Below are 24,316 nucleotides of genomic sequence, written 5' to 3'. Positions count from 1 at the left end.
GCAGCTGGACAAGTTTAGAATTAGGTAAAAAGTTGAGAACATGGATAAAGAAGGCTACACTGCACTTATTTACACAACAGGCACAGTGTCTGCAGTAGAATTAATCAGAAACCTTGCCTCATTCTAGGGGACCAGTAAAACTACACATAGCTGCTACTGGACTATTTATTTGATCCCTTTTTTTATGTATTGCACTTTTTTGTATAGTTGTCAAAGTCACACCCCTTACAGAAGTTGCAGCCCTATAGAAAATCACTTAGATGTCTGTATTGCAGTGTCAGTTTCTCTTTTTTTTTTCTTTTTTTTTCTCAGGTGGTCAAATGTAAAGTGGAGAAAGATGCTGTCCCTTATAGAGGGAACTTGGGAGCATGTTTGTTCATTTTGTCTACATTAGTGAAGGTTAATTTATTTAAAATTTTTGCTGTCTGATAAGAGATCAACTGAAGGCTATTTGGTTGCTGCTGCCCTGAATCTACTATTCATCTGAACTGATTAAAGTTGCATACAGAAAAAAATACTGTGCTTTATTAGTTAACAAGTGAAATAAGATCTTCATATTTTCATTTTAATTTGCCTTGTTATTAAAACAAACACTGAAAAAGAAAAAAAAAGTTCTATTAGTTGAGACTCTGTGTTCGGTCAAAAAATGCAGTTTAATTATGTTTAAGCTGATTCAATTTTTAGATGTCTAGAAACTTTACAGGAATGTCCCATGAACTTAGACGTCTCAGGTGGAAGGTTGGAGGATCCTTCCCAACTCTCATCTTAAACTTAATGCAATAACAGCATTTACACTTCTTATTCAATGACAGAGATCCTCCACTGATAGCAGCTATCTTTTTTCAGACTTACAAGTCGAATATCATAAATTTGGTCAGAAGTTAGCAGAGGATTATTTAACCCTAATTCTCTCCATAGTTGCGTTTTAAGTAGCATGGTTCCGTGAAGTTCTGAGAGGTCTTTTCTTTGGTCTTTTTATTGTAGTCATCAGGCAACAGCTAGACTTGTTAAATTCCAGCTGTTTGGCATTCCACTTTACTCAAACAGTAGAATGCAGAAAATGATTTCCGTTTAATACACTTTGTAAGTTGCCTGTATAAACCAAGCATTGTCATCATAATTTAGTCGCAATTACTGTAAAATACTGTAATAGTGGACAGAGGTCCACATTTGAATACAAAACAAAATAGTGGGGAAAAGGGTTAAAGATATAATAAGATAAAGCAATACCTAAAACTTTCATAAATTGATCTTTGCCTAATAACAGTGCAGTAACTCTGGCGCTGAAGCACAAATGTCTGCAGCCCAACCAAGGTGTGACTGTGAGGGACAGCTTGGCCCATAGTCCCAGACCTGCTGGGCTGTGTAATGCCACAGAGAACGCTTACCAAAGCACGAGGAAAACAAAAGGCTGCATGAATCATGACTAATTGTTATTAATTAAGCCATTCTCATTCTAATCATCACATAAATCGCAGAGCTCATTTTGCTTTGAGAAAGCTAAAGTTTCGAATCCTTACAGGATGTAATCGATGGCTTCTGTGAAGCATTCCAGAGATTTAATCATCTCTGTTAATTAGCTGCATTACAAAGGAAACGGTTAGAGTAATGGGAATGGGATACAGTATGAGCGGAAAGATTCGTACATAAATGAAGAACTATTTACTGCATTATCGAAGATTCTACATTTAAATTAAGAAATCGTTGAAAAATGTAGGGAAAAAAAGAAAAAAAGAAAATAAAAACTCAAGCAGAAGCAGTGGCACCATATAATTACAATATGAAATGTATTCCATTAGTTTTAAATTAGGATAATTATAAAATTTGCTCCTGTTTATGGTAAATAAGTTCTTCTTTTCGGAGAATAATATTTATAAAAATTCAAATTATAATAGGCATTTGCAGACCAGATGTCACGGCTATGAAAAAGAACAGAGAGGAAGGTAAAGGTTGAAATAAATGCTAGTTAGGCAAAATTGGGAGAATAAAGGGAGAATGTGTAGAAGCATGAATAGAGGAACAGCTTTGGACAACCTGAACCACTCTAACTTCAAGCTTCATCAAAAATGATGATGTTTTAAGCCTGGTCTCAAAAGTAGACAGGGTATCTGCCTCACAGACTGGTGGTTGGTTCCATATATTAGGAGCCTGATAAGATCTGCGTCACTTTCTACTTTTGGAAATTCAGAAACCACTAGTAAATCTGCATTATTATTATCATTAGCATTATGATTACGAGCAAAGGAACATATGGAACAATAGGATCTCTGATATATAATGGAGCTTAATTATTAAGAGCTTTATATTTAAAAGGGAGCAGTCCATGCAGGTTTTCATGTCTTCAATACATGCTTGAAGTTTTTCTAACAGGCTACATTCAGCATAAAAGAGGAAATATATCTTATATCTGATACTTTTACCTATTTGAAGCATGTCAAGAAAGTCGGCAAAACATTGAATCTATGGTATTCCAAGAGGAATCCCAAAGTAGAGTGAAGAACTCATCTCTTTGAAACTCACTCAAGAGGGATGTGGAGAGTCTGAGGTCATTTAAGGGCGATAACAACCTAACCTGGAGGACATGAAGAAGGAAAGACCTCATTAGCCACTGTTCTGAGGCAGACATGGTGGGGAACTTCAACTACCTGGGCAACCACATCAGTATGGACCTCACCTGGACATTTAACATTACAGACATGGTGAAGAAGGCCCACAGGATCATCTGAGGGGGCTGAGCGAATCTAGCATAGGAACCAAGATCTTCAGTACCTTCAACAGTTGCCTCACTGAGTCTGTCCTGACCAACTGCATCATAGTGGTAAAGACTGTGTATCAGATCACCAGGACACTACATCCTTCTCTACAGAGCATCTACCACTGCAGAGTCTACAGGAGAGCTGCTTCCAATATCAAAGACCCCATCACCCCTAGCATGGACCATTCACTCTCCTACCCTCAGGCCAGAGGGTGGGAGTGGGAGATGCAGAACCACCAGGTTTAAGAATCTATTTCTCTCCATCATATTGTTAAGCACTGAAACCCTCACCCTTGAGGACAGAGCTCCCCCTTATGGACATGTCATCTCTGGGCATTTTAATTTACTGCAGTGCAATACTTGACTACCTCTACTGTCCAGTTGCATAATACCAATCTATTACTGCTAAATGTGGCACAAAAAGCAGTAAATGTAGCAAATTGAGGCCTTATTTTACATCTCTGTTCATTATATTTGGTCAAGGTTTTGATTTTAAAGGTTAACGTTAAAATAAACAAAGTGGAATCTGTCAGACAAATAGCATTTACACCTCTGTAAGAGAACATTGTAATCTTTCAGATATAAAGTCCATTTTTTGACGCTATAAGAATATTATTTGTGATTTCCATCCAGTGCTGTTTCAGGGCTATGGTTTTGTTGGGAGTATTAAAACTTGACTAAAACTCTTTAAACAGGTCATTATAATGTAAATGCTAACACACTCTATTAGGAAAAAATGTTTCATCTTTGTAATGTCTTCTCGTCATTCTCATGTTTGATCAACAGAAAGAATTTATTTAGATTGATGAACACTGGACAGCGCTTATAATAATTCAGTAAATACCGAAATAGTTGCACTTTTGACTGAGTAGAACATAATTGAATATGTTGGCTAGACATCTTATTCTATTTTTTTTAGATACATTGTTTGATAACTATATTAAGTTCTTCTTCTTCTTCTTCTTCTTCTTCTTCTTCTTCTTCTTCTTCTTCTTCTTCTTCTTCTTCTTCTTCTTCTTCTTCTTCTTCTTCTTCTTCTTCTTCTTCTTCTTCTTCTTCTTCTTCTTCTTGTGTGTTATGGCGGTTGGCAAACTATTTTTGGTGCATTACTGCCACCAACTGAAATGGAGTGTGGATCGGGAATGAACCAATTCAATATCCTACTACATATTACTACAAAAGTAAACTACAAAAAACAAAAAAACAAAAATAAATCCTCTTTAACAAATTTGTCTTTTTAAGAAATCTCAATAATAAGAAAAACCTTTCTGATTTAGAATCCAAGTCTAAATGGTATTTTAAGTAGTGTTGCGCCGATGCCATTTTTTGGCCCCGATACCGATACCTGGCTGTGCAGTATCGGCCGATACCATAATAATGTAAAAATAATTGCCATCATGGCTTTGTCCAGCTGCTTCCTACCTTTGTGAAGCAGGAAAAAATCTAATACAAAGTGAATCTAGTAGAACTTTTTATTGCCTACCAGGTGTGGGTGACAATAGTTGAATAAACTTATGGCTCTAAAAATGGTATCGGTGCCCTATTTGTTGGTACTCGCCGATACCAATACCACCATTTTAGGGCAGTATCGGGGCCCCGTCCGACACTGGTATCGGTGCAACACTAATTTTAAGTTTAACTTGAATTTATTAACTTTTAATCTGTTTATCAATTGGATTCTCTCATTTACATATTTAGTGCAAAACTAGTATTACGTGCTCCACTGTTTCTTCTTGAAAACAAAAATCACACTTCCCTGTATCATGTTCCCCTATTTTAAACAACGTGCTTTTAAACCTGTATGGCCAAACCGTAACCTTGATATCACTATTTCCTCCTTTCTATTCCTTGCTGTTTTTCTCATAAAGCCAACTCTTCTTTGAATATTATAAAACCATCTACTAGTTCTTTCTTCTTCCCACTGTTTCTGCCATTTTGATCCAATCCTTTCCTTAATTACTGATTGTATTTCACCTTTACTACATGGAATTATTATATCAATTAAACTATGTTTACTTGCTTGTTTTGCACATCTATCAGCCATCTCATTCCCTTCTATTCCTATATGAGAAGAAATCCATATAAAATAAGTTATTAATCTCATTGTTTTAATTCTAAATAATAAATAATTGCTGAATTTCTGCAATATATCAGGTCTGCCGTGTTTAAATGAAAATAACGCTGAATTAGAATCAGAGCAAACTATACTTCTTAATGCACAGATTTTCTTAATCCATTATAATGCAAACATGATCCCAAAATTATGTTAAGTATTTGTTGAAGACTTATTTCATTACTCAAATTTGGTCCTTTTGACGCTCCGTATAATATCCTGTTTTACATTATTCTACTTCCTGTTTGAACCGTCACTGCGCATGCTCAGTTCACTGGTAAGGAAGAAAGGAAAATGTCTCTTACGAGGTGAGTAACTGAGCTTTTTGCCTTTATTGGTTTAAACGGGGATCATCGCCATCTAAACTATGTTACTTGTTATGGTCTTAATGCATGTAAGGTCTCAGATATTTGATCGATGGTTATCGTTTGGTTTAAAGCTATCAGCTTTAGCTGCGGCTAGCGTCTAAAATGTCGTCGGCTAACGTTAGCACTAGCTAGCATAGCAACACGCAGTCGAAGTAGCGAGACAGGCTAATCTGTTAAATATTTTTAATTTACACTGTGCTATTGTTCGATTTAGATTCGTACAAAATATATGTATAAATATGTTTGTGTGACTTGATAAAGGCAGTTTTGTCGTGTAAGTTGTGCATGAATCTGGATTAGTTATTAGCTAACAGTTGTTTTGCTTTAGCATTTGGTACATTTACGAAGCAATGAAATTTTGGGTATTTGTTTGGTTTGTGAAGCTTTTTACCAGCTCCGACACAGTTGTCGCAAGATCAGCTGGAGGCAGAGGAGAGGCTCCGGGCTCAAAAGTCCCACTCCACCGCGCTTGTGTCATCCCGCAGAGACCCCCCTCCTTACGGACAGAGAAAAGGCTGGGTGCCGCGCTCACTAGAGGTAAACACAAAGTTCCTCTCTGTGTTTGGCTGTAAGTAGGGGTGGTTTATACTGATCCAAAGATCTCATCTACATAAAACATATGGACATTGTAAACTTTGAGTAATCTGTGTTGTGTAGGATTTTGGAGATGGAGGAGCGTTCCCAGAAATCCATGTGGCCCAGTTTCCCCTGGAGATGGGCAGGAGGAAGAAAACCTCCAATGCCCTGGCAGTGCAAGTGGATGCAGAGGGAAAAATCAAATATGATGCCATTGCAAGGCAAGGACAGGGGAAGGATAAGGTATGTTAGCTAGTAATTATTTACTATGCAATTATTTGTAAAAGTTGATTATTCCTTAAGTCTTCTAACAAAGTAAAATGTAATTCATAATTTCAGGTGATCTTTAGCAAATATACTGACCTGCTCCCTAAAGAAGTTCTTAAAGATGACTCTCAAGAGCTACAGAGGCCTGATGAGGAGGCTGTGAAGGAGGTACAGTGTTTTATGCATTCTCTATCTTTCAAGAGTTCCAAGCATGTTTGAAACCATTTAGTCATACTCTTTTCATTTCTGCTTCTTAAGCATCGCAGAAAATTCTATTTCTTAGTTTTATACATGAACAAGACTCTATTGTGTTTTATATATTTAAACTCCAGACCTTTCCTCTGTGACTGTCGTTCTTACTATTGTTAGAAAACACAATGGATTGTGTTTTTTCTGAGTTGATGTCATCCAAGTCAGGATAAAGCGTTTATCACCTGTCACTGACATTTTGAGCCTTTTCTCTATTTTCAGAGATCCTCATCTACCTGTTTGAATTTCTCAAATCCCCTTATAATGAACATTGTCTATATTTACTTTTTCATTCTTTGATGTATTGTTGGACCAGTGATCACTATTGAGTTAAAAATGATAACACAGTGGGATAATCGGTTCTACACTTATTCTAGCTTACAGAGAAAACCCGTTCCGCCCTGGAGAAGCAGGTGTCGCAAAAGATTGCTGCCGCCATGCCTGTAAGAGCTGCAGACAAGCAAGCTCCTGCGCAATACATCAGGTATGTATTTTAGTGGCCATATTATCAACAGATCTTAAAGAAAGAAAAAAAAAACAGAACACCACCTGTTATTTAACGTTGTCAACTTTAATTGCATTGTATTTCAAGAAAAAAGTTGGATACGTTGATTGGAATGTTAATTATGTAAAAAACAAGTGTTGATTTCACCAAACACTAGTGAATTTTCTGATGTTAAAGCTGACAGGAAAAAAAGAAGCTGCTAAGGTGCATAAAGCATACCGTTAATGGTTACGTTTTTGAAATGCATACAGAAAGCTATGCAAAGAAGGGTCTGTTTCAACTATTTGGTCTTTTGTGGTGCTTTGAACCCGTATCAGCAGAAGACTGTTCCCTTTCAAATCATATGTTAAATCAGTAAAACAAATAAATTAAACCTAAAAAGACGTTATTTTACATGGCTAACCTCTGAAATGTAATTGCCATCGGTTATATATAGCTGTCAGTGAATGCTTTTTTATTTTCCATTCACATTCAGGTTAAAAATGCTCTGTGTTGTTATTCTAACTGTTTGGAGCGTTTTAGGATGTTAAAATATAAGGTTAAATTTGTTCACACAGATAGCCAAACAGAATAGCCAAAGTTATTGCAGTTAATATTTTACAGGTAAACTTTAGGGGTGTTTTCTCGGACATCATCCGAGTTAAATCCAGAGCAATTTTAAGTACAATCTTGTTAATATTGGGTGTTCTGCATGTTTATTTATCATTGTTAATACTAAAATAAATATATTTTTTTAATCATGTATATTGGTTAAACTTTAATTTTTGTTTGGAAAACCTGAATTCCAGTTGCAACACAAAAGAACTTGCAAGTGACAGAAGGATGTTCTGACATTTTAATTCTGAGAAGCTAATAGAGCGTCCATTCTAGGTGTCAAAAAAATCCTTTGTCGGTTACTATCTGTTTATTATATTCACAAATTGTCTATATTTCTGCTTAAAATAATCAAATGTGTCTTGGTTTTATTTTAGTATTTTATTTGAACATTTTTTTTGTTTGTGCAGACAGCATCATAAATGCTTTGAAATCTCCCCCTGCATATTAGGCACTCTAGATTAGTAGCTCATTTTGAAGTACAGCTTGATGGCTGATGAAACTTTTGTTTTTTCTCTCACTCTTAGATATACACCATCTCAGCAGGGAGTTGCTTTTAATTCAGGAGCCAAGCAGAGAGTGATCCGTATGGTGGAAATGCAGAAGGATCCCATGGAGCCTCCTCGTTTTAAGTAAGCAGCACATGATGGTTGAAAAATTGCTTTAATTGTCTTGTGTAAAATCTAAACAGAGGGTCAGATCTTTTTGTTTGATATCAGCATTTGGTTTGTCCAAGTAAAAATAGTTTTACTACTAAATTCAAGTATGAATAGCAGAGTCTCTGATCAGATTCATCAGTGTAGGCTTTGAATAACAAACGCTACACCACAGTCATGTTTTTTTTATTAAGCATTCTGAAGGTAATATGAAATATCTATAATGTGTTTTAGAATCAACAAGAAGATTCCCAGGGGACCTCCGTCGCCCCCAGCTCCTGTCATGCACTCTCCTAGCAGAAAGGTGGAGTTTAAGTGCTGCTTTTCAACTATTTGGTTCTAAATATTATTCAAAGTTGTAATTAGTGCTGTAGATGAGACTCAGTGATAGATTTTGTTTGCTTTAGATGACAGTGAAGGAACAACAGGAATGGAAGATTCCTCCATGCATCTCCAACTGGAAGAACGCAAAGGTAATAGTTTCTCTCTTTATCAGTCAAACACACAGCCATTAAAGCTTTTTTTTTACCCTTTCCTGCACATTTGATTTTCTCTTGTTGTGCTCGATTTCCTTCAGGGCTACACCATCCCTCTAGACAAACGTTTGGCTGCTGATGGAAGGGGTCTGCAAACGGTTCACATTAATGAGAACTTTGCCAAGCTGGCAGAGGCTCTCTACATAGCAGATAGAAAGGTGACGTATGATTGCAAGTCTACTCTGTTACCCCTCTGTCTATGCTCAGAGGGACACCATCATCTTGCTAATTCTGATATGGGTCAATTGGTTGTTCAAACACCAGTCATATTCCAAAAGATCCGACCTGGATCAGATTTAAAACCACAGAACAGATTGGAAAAAGTCAGATATCAGATGACTTGGCTTGCACACACAGTCAGGAAAGAATCTCACCTGAGTCGCTTCAGAGCAAAAAAAAAATGGATTTGGGTCACATTTGTCTACAGTGTGAACAATGCTATTATTTAGTGGATCTTACAGGTTATTGTGGCGCTGCAAACACACTGAAGTCAGATTTAGTCAATGGTTTAGAAGTAATGCGAACGACAAAAATGTGGATTCCTTAAAAAAAATAGATTAGTCTACAGCCTTATAGCCTCCTGTTGCTATGGTGGAGGGCATCTTATTATGCTTTCACTAACCCTGAACTCTGGGTTAACTTAAAGGTATTGTGGAGGATTTTCACACATTTTTTAAAAGACCTGCCCTCTCCACTAAAAAAAATGCACATGCACAACCCTGTACCCGCTCCCGAGAGGGAATGACCTATTAAACGTGTGCGAGAGCATGCACAATCCAAATTCTCCTCGTGAATGCTCTGTTTAAGAGTTGCTGTTCTCATAGCTCCAACAAGCTTACTGTGTCTAAACCTCCGCTCTAACGCCTAAATCCCTTAATCACTATATAGAGCAGGGAAGATATAGTGGACTTTATTGTAAACTCAGTTAACAGACGTTTCGGACTCTTGGTCAGTACTTTTTGCTTCATTGGTAACCTAACTCCTTCTCTGCTGCACAGTTCCTGAGCTATCTTTATCTTTGGCCTCAGCCTACGATGACAGCGAGCCACTGTGACAGCAAATCCCATAATGCTTTGCGAGGAGAGCTCTCCGCATTCTTGGATATACCTGCCTCTTCTGAAGCCTTTATTTTCTTCTCATACACTTCATTGACACTTTTTCTCTTACGGCCCTCAACCATTTTCAAAGAACCGAGCTTCTGTGACTGTCTGAAACCGTAGCTCACCACAGATGTACGCCTGAAAGTTCGCATGCGCAGAAAAAGATAGCTAACGGGACAAGCACGTAGGACGGCCTTATATAAATATATCACCAGAATGATTGACAGTTTAGTTTCAACTTAAAATAAACTTTTTAAAACTGAAAATCCTAAATATCACAAATCTGAATAAGCCGTCAAAAGGTTACTGCTCTCTACTCAGACTAAGTGAAGCCCATGTTCTAAATCAGGGCCCAGGCCTGCTTGAATCTCCTTAATATTTTTTAATATATTTGTCAAATACATTTTTTTGTTATTTCTTTTTTCTAAATTTTTCCAATTTCTGAAGGCAAATAAAGCAAGTTCAGGTCACTTTTCTTTTCATTTTCTTGAGTTTACAATGGTAAAATGGATTTCACAATGGTACATTTTTGATGATACACAGGTTAAATGTCATGATGAAGGCTGTGCCCTGTGCAGATGGAGTCTTAATAATGTTCTGTAACAAACCTGATACCTTCACAGAACAAAAAACATCCAAGTCATGCAGTATGTTATCTTGGTCAGTCACGTAAAATACATTGAATGTTGTGGTCCTATTATTAAGATGTTTTATGGGTATGAAAAGTTTGGTCAGGTACGTCTTATGTAATGATTAAATACTGATACGGATGTCGTGTTTAGGCCAGAGAAGCGGTGGAAATGCGAGCGCAGGTAGAGAAGAAGATGGCTCAAAAGGAGAAGGAGAAGAAGGAGGAGAAACTGAGGGAGCTGGCTCAGATGGCTCGAGACCAGAGAGCAGGGATCAAAAGCCACGGTGATAAAGGTGAGTCCTGAATACTGCATCTTCTAGAGGGAGGGGAGGTTTTTAAGTCATCCCAGTTGTTTTCTTTCTGCTGCCCTCCTCATCTTCATCCATTCTCCTGTTTTTTGCTAAGGCGGCGAAGACGGGGAGGCCAGGGAGCGTGACATGATCCGCCACGACAGAAGGAAAGACCGACAGCACGACCGCAACATTTCCAGGGCGGCTCCTGATAAGAGGTGCTGGAAACACTCTAAACACACAGCATGTGGTCTGAGCTTCTCTGTTCCCTGTAGAAACTCATTGACATAAATGCTCAGTATGCCTCTGAATCGTTTAGAGGCCAGCAGGGCTGGCGAAGCATCAAACTGAGCAGGCAAGCTCTTTCATACACTTTACATATGAGGAGCAAGATCGGTGTCTGTCAGTGTGTTAGGAATCTATTTGCTCTGTCAGCTTGTTTGGTGATGCGGTTGCGAGTCCCTGGACAGGTAGAGGAAGTCAAATTCACAGGAGAGCTCATTACGATCAACGTTGCATCTGTCAGAGAGCACCGGCCCGGCTGTTTATAAATTACTTCTAGATTCAATCTTCCAAGGATGTTTTCTGTAGAACAATCAAGATTTCAAAGTGCTTAAAATGTTTACACTTTAAAAAGAGCTGTTACCACCTGGTAGATGATTGTTCTGGTTTTTTTTTTTTTCTGTTAATACTGCAAATCCAGATATAAGAAAATCCTTTAAATACCCTCCTGACCTTTTATTGCACACATTCAATCTCAAATAGTTTGCTGCAACAGTCAAAAAGGTTAAATACACTTGTAATGTGAACGTATAGATAAGTGTTAACAGACCTTCAACAATTAGTAAACAGTTTGACAGGAAATGTGAGATCAGCTGACAAATAGTTTTTCCTCTAATCTGCTTAGACAAAATGGAAACTGGATTCATGATCCCAAATCTCAATGAGATATGTGCAGTATTTCTGAGTTACAAAAACGTATAGCAGAAGTTAGCGGATGACCTGTAAGCTACCAAAATGATTAAGGTAGGACTTTTAAAAGGGGCTAAAAATAGCAGCATTTTTTTTTTTTATGTTTATCTCCATCTATGGTCGTAATCGAACAAGTACATTGAAAATTCATGTTGTTTTTTTTGCTGTTGCCACTGTAAAGTATTTAAGGACCCACACTGATTTTAGAAGAACTTGGGTTTGATCACTATTCTTAGTTACTGTTTAGATGTAAGTGCTTCTGTCACATGCCCTTATTTAGTCCTGATTGGAAGCTTTAAAGTATGTTTTCCTTTTTTTTTTTTTTTTCTTTTTTTTAGGATGATTAGAAATTAAATGCGCAATCAAATAAGCATTTTTCAGCACTTTTCTGCCTTCTGCTAAACCTGAAAGTTAAGCATACTGAAAACATTTTTTTTTTTACTTTTACAGAAAGGAATATGTAGTCAAACGACTGAAGGGTCAGAGTATATTCGTTTCTTTCTGTCCATGAAATATTTATATACTTTTTAAGTTCCACTAATTGTTTCATCTAATCTTAAAAGTTAAAGGAATGTGTAACATCCAGCTGTTGCATGGTGACAACAAGCTGCAGTTTGACTTATTTTGCCTTCGACATTAAAGGCCGAAGAACTAGTTTTCCAGAAATCCTATATAAAGTTTATGGAGGATCATATAGTACTTTCAGACAGAAAGTTCTGTTTGTTTTTGTGATTTTTTGCTAACGCCATGTTGATAACTTATTTTCTCAGATCGAAGCTACAGAGAGATCAGGACAGAGACATCAGTGAGCTCATTGCTCTGGGCAAACCCAACCCTCGTACCTCCAGTGAAGCTCAGTACGACCAGCGCCTCTTCAATCAGAGCAAGGTTGAAACATATTTTGATCACTTCTGCCTTTTTTTATGAGAAGAAAAAAAAAACATATATGAAGTATAATTTAATCCATCCAAAAAAATAAGCGTGTAAATGGAAAGTTCTGCAGAAAGACGATTCAAAAGCTGCTGGTTTGTGTTTAGGGTATGGACAGTGGTTTTGCTGGTGGCGAAGACGAGACCTACAACGTGTACGACCAGCCGTTCCGTAGCGGCAGAGACATGGCTGCCAACATCTACAGACCCAGCAAGAACATAGACAAAGATGCCTACGCAGATGACTTTGACTCTCTTATGCAGAACAACAGGTACTTTTTGGTTTATTTTTGCTATTTTATGTCACTTCTTGATGATTTTCTTTATTACCTCTTTACAAGATATCCTGCACAAGATTACTTGTCTTTTATAGTTAGATTGAAATTGAATACAATTTTTAAAGCCTAAAATAAAAATTCTTAATTATTAATAAGCTTTAAAAAATTAATGCATAAATTGTAAAACTTCTCTTGATGTTATGACAGTAATGAAGATATGAAGTTTAATAAAGTTAGATCTTCTTTCATAAAGTCTTTGGCAGAGAGTCCAGGAAACATCTGCATAAATGATCTGTGAACTACCAAATTATTTTTTTTTGCCTTTTGTTTTGTTAGATTTGCTCCAGACAAGGAGTTCTCTGGAGCCGACCATGGGCAGAGACGGGAAGGGCCTGTGCAGTTCGAGGAAGATCCATTCGGTCTGGACAAGTTCTTGGAACAAGCCAAACAGCACGGCGGCTCCAAGAGGCCGTCCACCAGCAACCGCTCCAAGGACGACTACCATGACAAGAAACGCAGGAAGGAGTGAGGAGACCTCTGACCAAAGTCCGGATTCACTAGCTAAAGGATCATTAGTTAAAGAGGCATCGACTCTGTACTATAAAAACCTAAAAAAAAATCTATAAATTTTTTCCTCTTGCATTTGTCATTTAAATGCCTCTTTTTAATGTTTTACAGCGATGAATGGGAAAGTAGATATAAAACCAAGAGGGGAATCGGGACATCTGTAAGATAAAACGAGAGTTATTTCAGATCATTTCTGTAAATTTTGTCCTCTTAAAATATCCTCCATATTTTTCTTAAACTTTGACATAAAGTTAAAGAACTGTTACTGTTATATAGTTTCATTCTTTTCTAATTGTTCCCTTCATCTTTCTGTGTTTTATTTAAAAGTTTTTTCTTGATCAAAGCCCAAAGTGTTTGTACATCACTATTTAGAGGAACAAGCTTTCTAGATCCTGTACATTACAACCAGTAGAATAAATTTCATATTGTGCTTATATTTTGTCCATGCTTTGCAAGTAAAGTTGTCTTTTCCCAAAGTTTAAATTTGACACAGATTTCTCCCATTTTTATTGCCCAAGACTTTAATGTAGCACTGTTTGCTCAGATCGTCTTCAGTCATTCTAATCATTTCCTGTGTAATGCAGCTCATTAACAGATAATTAACCCAGCAAAATGCTCACAGAAGCCATCGATTACATCTTGTAAGGAGTTGAAACTTTTTGCTTCTGCCAGAAAAAAGAGCTCTGCGATTTATGTGATGATTAGACGGAGACTGGCTCCATTAATAACAATTAGTTATGATTCATGCAGCCTGACACTTCTGTTTCCCCCATGCTTTGGAAAGCGATCTGCGTGGCATTAAACAGCCCAGCAGACTGGAGACGACACTAAGCAGTCTTTCAGGGCTGCCGTTATTTAGCGTGGAAGATTTACGCCTTCTTCAGTTCCAGTCTTAATGGACTGCTGTGTTTTATTAGCCTCGATTTAAACGGCATCTAAGGAGTATCAGCCATTTGGCATATGAACGCTAGAGTGGCATGTTGCCACAGCCATATCTACCTCGCCTTAGTTCCTGAGGTTACCTGCAGGTAGGTATCAAATAGTGTCCATCACAGCGCCTCTACTGACACCAGTAATGCCAGTAAAAAGCTTAACTTCAACTTGAATCATGAAGTATCCCCATCTTGATATACATTGAATCAAAAGTTGCTTTGTATTCTATAAAGATTCTATTTCAGTGAAGTTAAAACGTTATTTTTTTCTTTATGTACATATATGTGGTCTGTTAAAATGCTGGGGTTTTTTGCTCCTCGTGACGCTGTGTGTTCATTAAAAATGTCTTCACGGTGCACCAAGGTTTATGCTGAGCAAATCACACCTGTTAACCAACTCCTGATTTGACTGATCTTTAAGAGGAGCTGCACAAACATGACATTTCATAGTTTTATTAACAGAATGTTTTTTCAGCTGAAAATAATGTTTAGTCCAGGTTAAAATGAGTTGAGAAGCTTTTTTAAAATGATCTGCTTTTTTTTAACCCATTGTTCTAAAAGGAAAAATAATGCACAACTTTATACAAGCTGCTGTCCACATTTAATCAGACAACTTATTTTAGGAACCTAAAAATTAAAATATCTTGCTAAAATATAGTAAAAATATAGGCAATTTACATCAAACACCATATTAATCATTTTAAATTTATCATATGAGGAAGAAGGGCTTTAAAAATTGGGTTTCCTAATGAATGATTCATGCATTGGTTAGTTTTTCCACTTAATTTAATTTTATTACCTTCTCACATGAATGTTTGGAAGGACTGATGAGTAGGTTTATAAACTGAATTTAAAGCTACAGTGTGTAATTTTCAGCGACATCTAGCGGTCAGACTGCAGACTGCAGCAACATGAACGTCTCCCCCCCACCGCTTCTCCCCCCCAACAGTACGGCGAGCGTTACGGGACAAAATGTCTTCCACGACGTCTGCATCACCTACCTTCTCAAGTGATGAGGTTTGTTTACATAGATAATTTTACAGATAGTATTTCATTAGTCTGTGTAGGGTATAGATTTCATGTAGACTTAAGATAATAAATATACCCGTTATTTTTTCTACGTCGTTGTGACGTTTTGGTGAGCTGCTTTGCATGGTGATATAAACAGATGAAGGAATTGTAGTCATTAGTTTAACAGCGAGATTGTGTTCGCTGGAAGAATATATATTCCCCGTTTACAGAGTCCAAGTCTTGTTTGTGGCACGGGGGTTACAAGGCGAGGAAGAGGGAGAGGAAGAGGGCAGAGAGGCCGGGGTGGGCGTGCAGCTGGGGCCAGGCGAGAGAGGGGAGCCAGCGGGGTGAGAGCAGAGGAGGAAAGGCTTGAAGATCTCCAAAGGAGCCGGAGAGAAGTAACCGAGGTATATATCCAGAAAATTATTTTACAGAAAATTACTGAATCATTACCTATGAAACGTCAGGGACGTTGCTGAATAAGTATACTGGAGAGTAACAGCATCATCACGCAGCATGTTATTGTTTTAGACAGGTCTGAGCATCCTGTACTCCAAAAACTGCAGTGATATTAGACAATTGTGTGTGTAGGATTAATTACCTGTCCAAGAGAAAACTGGCAACTTGAGCGTCACTTTGAAAACCTTTTTCCTCCATCAGTGACTTCCATCGTGTAAATGCCGTGCCAATGTTGATCCGTGTTTTTTGTCGTTTCTTGTCACTCTTGCGTTTATTCTCGTCGTGTTTCCGCTTCTTAGATGACGGGGGTTCGGTGTCCGCCGCTTTTCGTTGTGATACAGAGTAGGCATGATCCTCCATTCGTCTGATGTTTGGCCACACAGTGCCAAACAGTTTGCAAAGTCACTCACGCCTGCCGCCTTGTTTACCTTTCTTGTTACCGAGGCGCAGTATACCTGCTTCTTCTTCTTCTTTGGTTTCAGGCAGACTAAACGCTTCTCAGGCATAATACTGCCATCTACTGTTCAGTACCGTCTCAGTTCATCTCTCTCAACTTGCCGTAGTTATTTTCGAGCGTCATGGGAGATCTCGCAATCGCTAGTTTGTTGCCTCTGCGCTGCCGTAGCGCAAAGATGTCAGCCTCCATGGTTGCGAGACCCGCTCCTATGTAATTATAAATAACGAATTCTAAGGCAACGCAAATGTTATGGTTAAAAGGCTGAGCTCATAGGTGATGATAAATAACATAGTTATGTATAATATATTAAATTTCTGAATTTATATGCCTGTAATTATTACACACTGTAGCTTTAAGTATTATATGTAACCCAATTATTTATATGGAAAGTGGGTAGGCACAAACAAGTATGTCAGTCTATGCCTTCTCCTTTTACCAATCAATGAAAATATTTTGTCAGTTATTTACCAAATTTTGTAAAAGAAAGTCTGTTGCTCAAACATATAAAATAATTCCTGTCCTCAGGTATTTGTATTCTATAATCGAAGTTTTTCTGGCATGGCAGTATATATTTATAATTTCAACAAAGCAAATCCAGTCAGACTTATTCATGACTTAAAGAAAGATAATATTCCGATGATCTTAATGGAAACTTTTCCATCAGTTTCTTTTTGTATAGATAATCTACATAGATATTCCTGCAAGAAACAAGGTATGTATATCCTTGCCATAGTTATCAAATAATGCAATAATTGTTCAAGTGCAATTTTTTTTTTTTTTTTTGCCTGGTCAGAACTTTTCTGCAAAACAAAAACAAAACCCTGATAATTTATGTTAATTTTCTTTTTTAGAGAGGTTGCATTATCCATGGTTTCAGTCTGTCACCTTTATATATCAGCAATCAAAGTTATCTACAACAAAGAAGCACTAAGAAGCGTAAAACGTCAAAAGCAATGTAGCTGTCATGAATTGGTGCTGAAGCCCCACCATGGTTTTATTCAAAGTGCAGTCCTCCTTCTGGCTTTAAGAACATCGAGCCGAAGCAGCACAAGAATAAAGGAGAGTGTATTGCTCTGGGTAATATAGCCTAAAGGACACTCCAAGCTGTTTAAACTCACTGGAGTCTTGGAGAAGATAAAAGCTTGCAAAGTGAGTTTTGTCATGGAAGAGAAGAGTTGTATAATGTCACCCTAATAGACTCTGCTGATATGATGAATGTGATGAATATCTTCACTTGGACTCTCCGTCGATGATAATGAGCAATAAAGATGACATTCTGGCAATGAAAGGCTCGTATTTGGAGCCCCCCCTCTTTCTTCCTTCTCTGCTCCTACTCTCCTCTCCCTCTGCGGCTGTCTGAAGAGCAAGCAGTCTGTCAGTCAGACAGATAGTTTATTAATGTGACATGGGGTAAAAGGACACGTCAAAGGAGTTCAATCACAGAGCCGTGGCACCAGACAAGAGAGCTTTTAATAAACCCAATCATGCTGATGCTTTGTTGTTTTTTTTCTGTTTTTTTTCCTTGTGCATGGCATTTAATATTGAGCGGCCCCACACCATCATGCTTCCCCTCCCCAGACATGCTGCATCATCCGTAATTATAGGAGGCATGTTTTTATGGTGGAAGTCTTCTCCACTGTTACATTCACGATGACAGGTAATGTAGGGACTTATATTTAGAAAAGGATGGAGGAATATTCGTTTTGTATTCCTCCAACAAAAGCAATGCAGATTAACTCTTCTATCCCCAACAGGTACAAATAACATTCAGTATATCCTGTGAAGCAGGATTTAGACATGAAGGATGCAGGCCACAGAGAAGGCTAATTGTCTTTTATCTGAAAATCAGCATTTAATAGGATACATTTATCAGCAAAAGGTCAGACCATGACAAGGAGGAAAACTGTTTTCATGGTCATCAGCATCAGGCCTTGCATAAGGAAGGATGTGCTGCCAGCTGCCTAACAGCCAATTGTTGCAGTGTAAGTAGATGCAAGCAGACATAGAGGTGGCATGACTACAGATCACTGTTCCTTCCTAAAGCATTCAGACCCTTTGGTTGTTTTATTACATCAATACAGCAGACTTTGATCTGTCTTATCCAGACTAACAAAAAATGGCTCTTTATTGTTTATTTGGAAGCAAAATGATTTGTGTTATGTTTGGATTTTTTTTTGCCAGATTTTTACTGATACAAATCTGAAACAAGTGTCATGAATTCAATTAACCCCCATTTATTTAACACCCCTGAATAAAATCAATAAAATCACTGTAAGAATCCCAGAGAAAACCTTTCTATCCCTCATCTGAATTCAAAAACAGTATGATAGAACTGGAAATTCACCAAAATGGTGCACCTAAAGTAGAGAAGCTGGAATTATTCAGAGTTCAGGGGGGAGAATCTTCTAACAGTTGCACACCACAGATTTGGCTTTTTGTAATTGTCTCAGGAGAAAGCTGCTGTTAAAAGAAGGCATAAGATGTCGCCGGTCACAGTAGACACAGCAAACATGAAGAATCAAGTGTTTTTCTTTGCTGCTGCGCAGTTTAACCTCACAATTTCCTTCTTTTTTCATATTATTTAGTCCCGTGTACCCCTGTTTGCCTTCTGGTCGTTTTTGCCACTGTCACATCCAAATTTCCCCACTGTGTGAAAATAAAACTATTTTTATTCTATTCCAAGTGCTCTGTTCAGATGAGAACATGGTATTTGCTGCATCATGCTGAGGGGATGCTATTCCTAAGCAGGGACAAGGAAGCTTAGATTCAATAATTCGATAGACAGAGCTAAATACAGGACTGTCCTGGAGTCTGTAAAAGACTGAGGTGATTGTTGAGGGGGCAAAAAGAAAAAAAATGAAGACTACTCTTTTTCTTATGATTCAGAACTGATTTCATGTGACTGTAAAAACTCACACATAGTCTTGCAGAGTCTGAAAAATGCAGTAATTCTGCATCTAAATCCATAGTATTATCTATGCCTGTCATCCTGTAGTGGTACTAACTGAAACCACATTTTTATGACGTGTAAACTCATGTCTGATCATATTAAGGCTTTTCAACTTTGTCATATCTACACTGGCCCTTTACAGTAAGTGGCTGAAGAAACTGATCCAGATGCAGTTCCCTTTGAATACTCTGCTCATCCTCTCTGATCTCAGTTCCTTCTCTGTGCTCCAGAGTTTCTTATTGTTTGCAGAGCTTTGAAGAGCCACCGTTGATCTCCACATTCCTCTCAGTGCAGATGAAGCACAACGTGTCTCGCTTTTCCGCAGTGACGCAAGTTTGAACTGAATTCAGTGGAACTTGCTAACTCTGCTGTTCTGCCTTAAAAACACAAGCTGAAGCAATACGTCCAAAGCGGCAGATAAAAGATGGAATTTTTAAAACTAAATTTAAACTATCATGGGAGTTGCTAATTTGAGTGGATGACGTCAAACCAAAGAGCGAGAGGTTTCCTTGATGTGCAGAACAAAATGCTTTAATATTTCTCAAACTGGCATTGGGATAAAGTTCTGGCTATTGCAGAACAACAGAAGTTTTGGAAACTTTAGTAAAATTTGTCCTTTTTTCATAGTTTTTTTTATTATTATCAATTCATTTGCATATCTACAGAACTTTGTTTCCTTTGGGGTTAATAGAATTAAAGCAAACTTCATTGGCTTTTACAGTATGAGACTCTTTCTGTTTTTTGTGCTTGTTTTAGCTGTTGTTTTTTATTTAGTTTTATTCATTTTAAATGATCTGATCTTTTTAATTTTATTTAATTCATTATTTTAAACTGTTTTGTCGTTTTTAAACAATTTCCTTGGTATGTACAACACTTTGTGGAAGCTGTGTTTGTTTTAAAGGGCTCTATAAAAAAGGCTGAATTGAGTTTTCAATACTTTGAGGATTAAAAAAAGACAAACAGTTAAAGGCATAAGAAATATTTTTTTAAAACATGCAAAACTCATTTATTTTTGGTCTTAACATGGAACATTAGTTTAATGAGTGCAAATAAATCAAAAATATGACATTCTAAAATAATCTAAAAAACCAAAAATAAAAATAGAAAAATGCACAAACTATGCTTTCTTTAGCATAGATACAATACCAACTTAGCGTTATATCCAGATGCAACGTTTTAGTACTGATACTTTTTGGGAGTATCAATATTTTTGACCTCACTTGTAGATTATGATATGATAGATAATGAGCAGAAAAACCATTGGATAACTGTAGCATCCATCACATTTTTATATGTCATTCATTTTTGTGTAAAAATAAAATTTGTTGACTTGCCAACTAGCTCTAAAGCATGAAAGCTCATGCTGTTCATCTTAATGGTCAATCTTGATAAAATGGTGAACAGCTGGATCTTTACCAGATTCTCGAAATACACAAAGTTAAATTTACAAACCAAAATAACAGAATTGATGAGAACATTAAAACTCAAACAGGCTGTACATCAGTTGAATAAATGTTTAACATCCATTGAAAAGAAACTTAAATGTGAAATAGCGTCTATTTGATTGCAAATGGAATGTGCAGGTCTGTATGGTGAAGGCTATTGAAACTTTAGCTTTGTGTTGTAAAGGAGGCTTCATGGAGAGCAACTTGTATCTAGAACTGACATCAAGTTATGTAAATTTAGAAAGGTCCAAAAGTAGGATAATATTCCTGTGGTATTATGTATTAAAATACATGCAATATGCAGTTTAGTACCTCGTTATATTTCATTATATTGTTATCTAAGAAAAATTGATTAAATTGCTGCAAGGAATAATATTGTTGGATTGTTTTATTGATCATATATGAGTCTGTTAAAACCTATTATTACTGCTTATTGCGAATCAAAAGTAATGTTTTCCCAAGTAGTTTATCTAATTGGGACTGTTCCTCTGTCAGGATAAAAAGTAATCTTCATTCTGTTTGTGGAAAAGATTTGGGAATGGAATGAGAGCGGTGTCCTTGATCTAAGAACATGATGTAATATTTTGATAAGGCTGGAGCCATGGATATCTCCTCTTTTACAAACATCTATGATGTAATGATGTGGCATACTGGAGTTGTATAAAATGCTTCTCTAACTATGATTCAGGGCCACTTCAATGAGACGTGAGTCGGTTTGCTAAGCGCTGCCTTCCCTAACCCTAAGCAACTTCTCTAATATGAGTAAGATTACAATTGCTGTCAAAATCTGTTGTCATGTTTAATGGTTATTTCACACATATACATAATAAAGTGTTATTTAAAGAGCTTGTCCTGGGAGAGCTTTCCTTTAAATATCCAAGGTCAAAATAACCATTATGAAAATATACAGGTTAGTATAAAAAATCGTTATGTTTTGTATTTTTATCTCTAAGTGTCAAAAATGAAACATATTTAAAAGTATTCATTACACACATCTTGTTGCACTAAATGAATAGTAATTCCCATAATCCTGACTTACAGAAATTAAAAGCAAAACTGGGTCTCAATAAGTAGATATTGCATAAAATCATTCAGTAAGGATTTTTTAAATAGAAATGGAGAACATTTTTTCTATGCAATCAATACTTTGTTTAGGCCTCTTTTACATAAGTTACTTTGTAATTGCAAAATGGCATGGATTTTTTTTTTCCTGCTGAGGTGTCGTAGAAGACCAGGTTTGATTTGGTAGCCGAATCAGATCATCTGTATTGTTGGGTCGGATATCTCTCATCTTCAGGTCCATTTGCTGGCTAATCGAGCACATTACCACCTTGGTCATTAAACCAGCGATTGGGACCTTTTGTGGAGTGGACAGGTGCCTGCTAAAAAATAAATCAACATCTCTACAAAGTAGAGGGAAGCATAAAGTTCTCTAAAATATCCTAATAGACAACTGCACTGACTGCGGTCTTCAGAATATAGAAGCATTAGATGACATCCTAGCATCCTATCACTGAATGTCCACTGTTCGCCCACTCTCAGGACATTGGTTTTCAAATGAAGGAAAACTACTTTCATCTGAAAATAGGGCTATGGACCACTAAGCAACAGTCCAGTTCATTACTGATCTGACGATCCACATCGATAAAGTCAGCCAACCCTTCTTTGATGGTTTTTGCCTAATTCCTGCTCCTTGGAGACGTATCTCCTCTCTTTAAAATGTCTTCTAAAGTGGGCAGCAAGAAAAGTTAGAGAACCAACACAGCAGAAAGAAAAGGAAAAGCCAACCTGAATTACTAGATGAGAAAAAAAATAACCCATTTGCAGCTCTTTGTTTCTTGAACTTTTTCTTTTTGTTTTAACATTACAGCTACAAACTTTAAGAACATTTGTATTATATTCTAAAACAGAATATCATATTATTACTATAGAATAATATCCAATTGTTGTTAACTATTCTAACAAGTTGTTAAGTGGAAAAAGACTAAGAAAAGGATATTTAGTTTAAAAGTGACTTTAAAAAATCAGAGGAGTGGCTTTAATTTGTATTCCTCCTCCATATTTGAGGGCTTTGTAGAATCACAATTGATCTCATTCTAACCTTTTTTTAGGGCAGGGGTCTCCAGATGTGATTCTCCAGATCTACTGCCCCGCAGTTTTATATACATCCTTGCTCCATCACGGCTGAATGAAATTAATGCCTCGTTATCAGGCCTTTACCAAACTTGATGGCATGCCCAAGTGGTAATTGAGTCATTTGAATTAGCTGTGTTGGAGCAGGGATGTGTCTAAAATCTACAGGACAGTAGACCTTGAGGACCAGCGTTGGAGACCCCCTGCTTTAGGTATATCTAAACCAGCTTTGCATGTCAAGAAATTCCTTTTTTTAATAGCTCAGCCTCAGTCAGAATGGAAGGAGATGATAACATCAATGGAATGCATTTTTAAACAACTCTAAGTCTAAGTCTCTTTAACCCTGGACCTTGATTGGGTCTTTCTAATGCATAAATCTAAACTACTCGATTGAAGCTCTAGATAAATGTTTAAGGGCCCATTTACGTTCCTTCTGTTTTATAATCATGCACTTTTCTGTGCTGTCAAATCATCAACAGTTTGAGAAATTTTAATTTGGCATAGGAAAACATAAAAAGGATTTAAGGCAGAGCATTGGCAAAGGAGTTCAGCCAAGAACAAATACTCTCAACTCGTCTACTGATCTGTTTAAAATGAGGACATTTTTCTTTTAGCTCTTTGCTTTTATAGGGTTGCTGTTTCCCAAACACAGAGCTCCTACCTGCAGGAAATGTTTCGTGTCACAATTACTGCAGGTAAATGCTGGGAGGAGAACAGAATAACTTAAAAGGAATCCACACAAAGAAAGCAGGAGCTTTGATTCTTCCCATGGAGAGAGAATGGAAAAATAAAAACAGCTCAAAGGGGGCCAGCAGACTCTGAGGCTCCAAGTGTAATGTAGGTTCACATTACGATGCATAATATTCACACACACACTATACAGAGACACTCCGGAGAATGTTTACTGCATGAGGTAAAGCACGCCTGACAAAGTAAGGCTATGCCTTTGTGGTGCTTGATTTATTCAGTGCTACGCTGCTGTCCTCAACTTGATCTAACAGTCATAGATAGCTTCGTTACCATGTGTCATATTGGTTTTTAGTGAGCCGACAGTGGATAATAAATGACTGGAAATCTGTTTCCATTTAGCTGTCGGAAAAGGTTACACGGACAGAGCCAATGCTGTCCCCCCTCTGCAGCTGGTTAATCTGAGGAATCAGTTCAATTACACAGAGAGAATTTTCTGAATATTAGGAAAAATACTCAGAAATTTTACAGGCAGGTGGACTCTGCAGAATCTGTTAGTTCAATCTCTAACGTTATGCTCTTTTTGTTTTTTCTCATAGTAGCTTTGCCTCATCTGTTCCTGTTTGGCTGTGACACCATCCTGGAAAGAAATATCAGCTGTGCTGCTGCCATCAACACCTTTGTTAATAGGTGTTGGAGATCGGCCTGTTTTCCAGTGTAGTCCTGTTTCTCTAAGGCCCCGTCCACATGAAGACGAACCCTGGCCTAAACACACAAATTTTTCACCAAACCAGCCTCTCATCCACACGAAGCCGGCGTTTCGGGGGTCTGTAAACAATCTTTTTTTTATTCAGCC

At 37.3% G+C, this 24,316-nt stretch overlaps 1 protein-coding gene across 1 annotated transcript; it reads left to right on the top strand.

Annotated features, from left to right (window-relative positions):
• Positions 1–5,077: 5,077 nt before the first annotated feature.
• On the top strand, positions 5,078–13,869 carry snw1 (SNW domain containing 1). The gene is made up of 14 exons (XM_038286091.1): positions 5,078–5,176; positions 5,620–5,773; positions 5,894–6,055; positions 6,152–6,247; positions 6,706–6,812; positions 7,955–8,059; positions 8,318–8,387; positions 8,491–8,556; positions 8,661–8,777; positions 10,502–10,643; positions 10,756–10,858; positions 12,383–12,500; positions 12,650–12,813; positions 13,156–13,869. The coding sequence occupies exons 1-14, from the start codon at positions 5,163–5,165 to the stop codon at positions 13,346–13,348; spliced, it is 1,611 nt and encodes a 536-aa protein (XP_038142019.1). The 5' UTR covers positions 5,078–5,162; the 3' UTR covers positions 13,349–13,869.
• Positions 13,870–24,316: the final 10,447 nt, after the last annotated feature.

The sequence above is a fragment of the Cyprinodon tularosa genome, unplaced genomic scaffold (assembly GCF_016077235.1).
Source record: "Cyprinodon tularosa strain WSP-4 unplaced genomic scaffold, ASM1607723v1 ctg22, whole genome shotgun sequence".
Lineage (NCBI taxonomy): Eukaryota > Metazoa > Chordata > Actinopteri > Cyprinodontiformes > Cyprinodontidae > Cyprinodon > Cyprinodon tularosa.
Note: the sequence above shows the minus strand (reverse complement) of the source record. Positions and strands in the feature narration are given on the sequence as shown.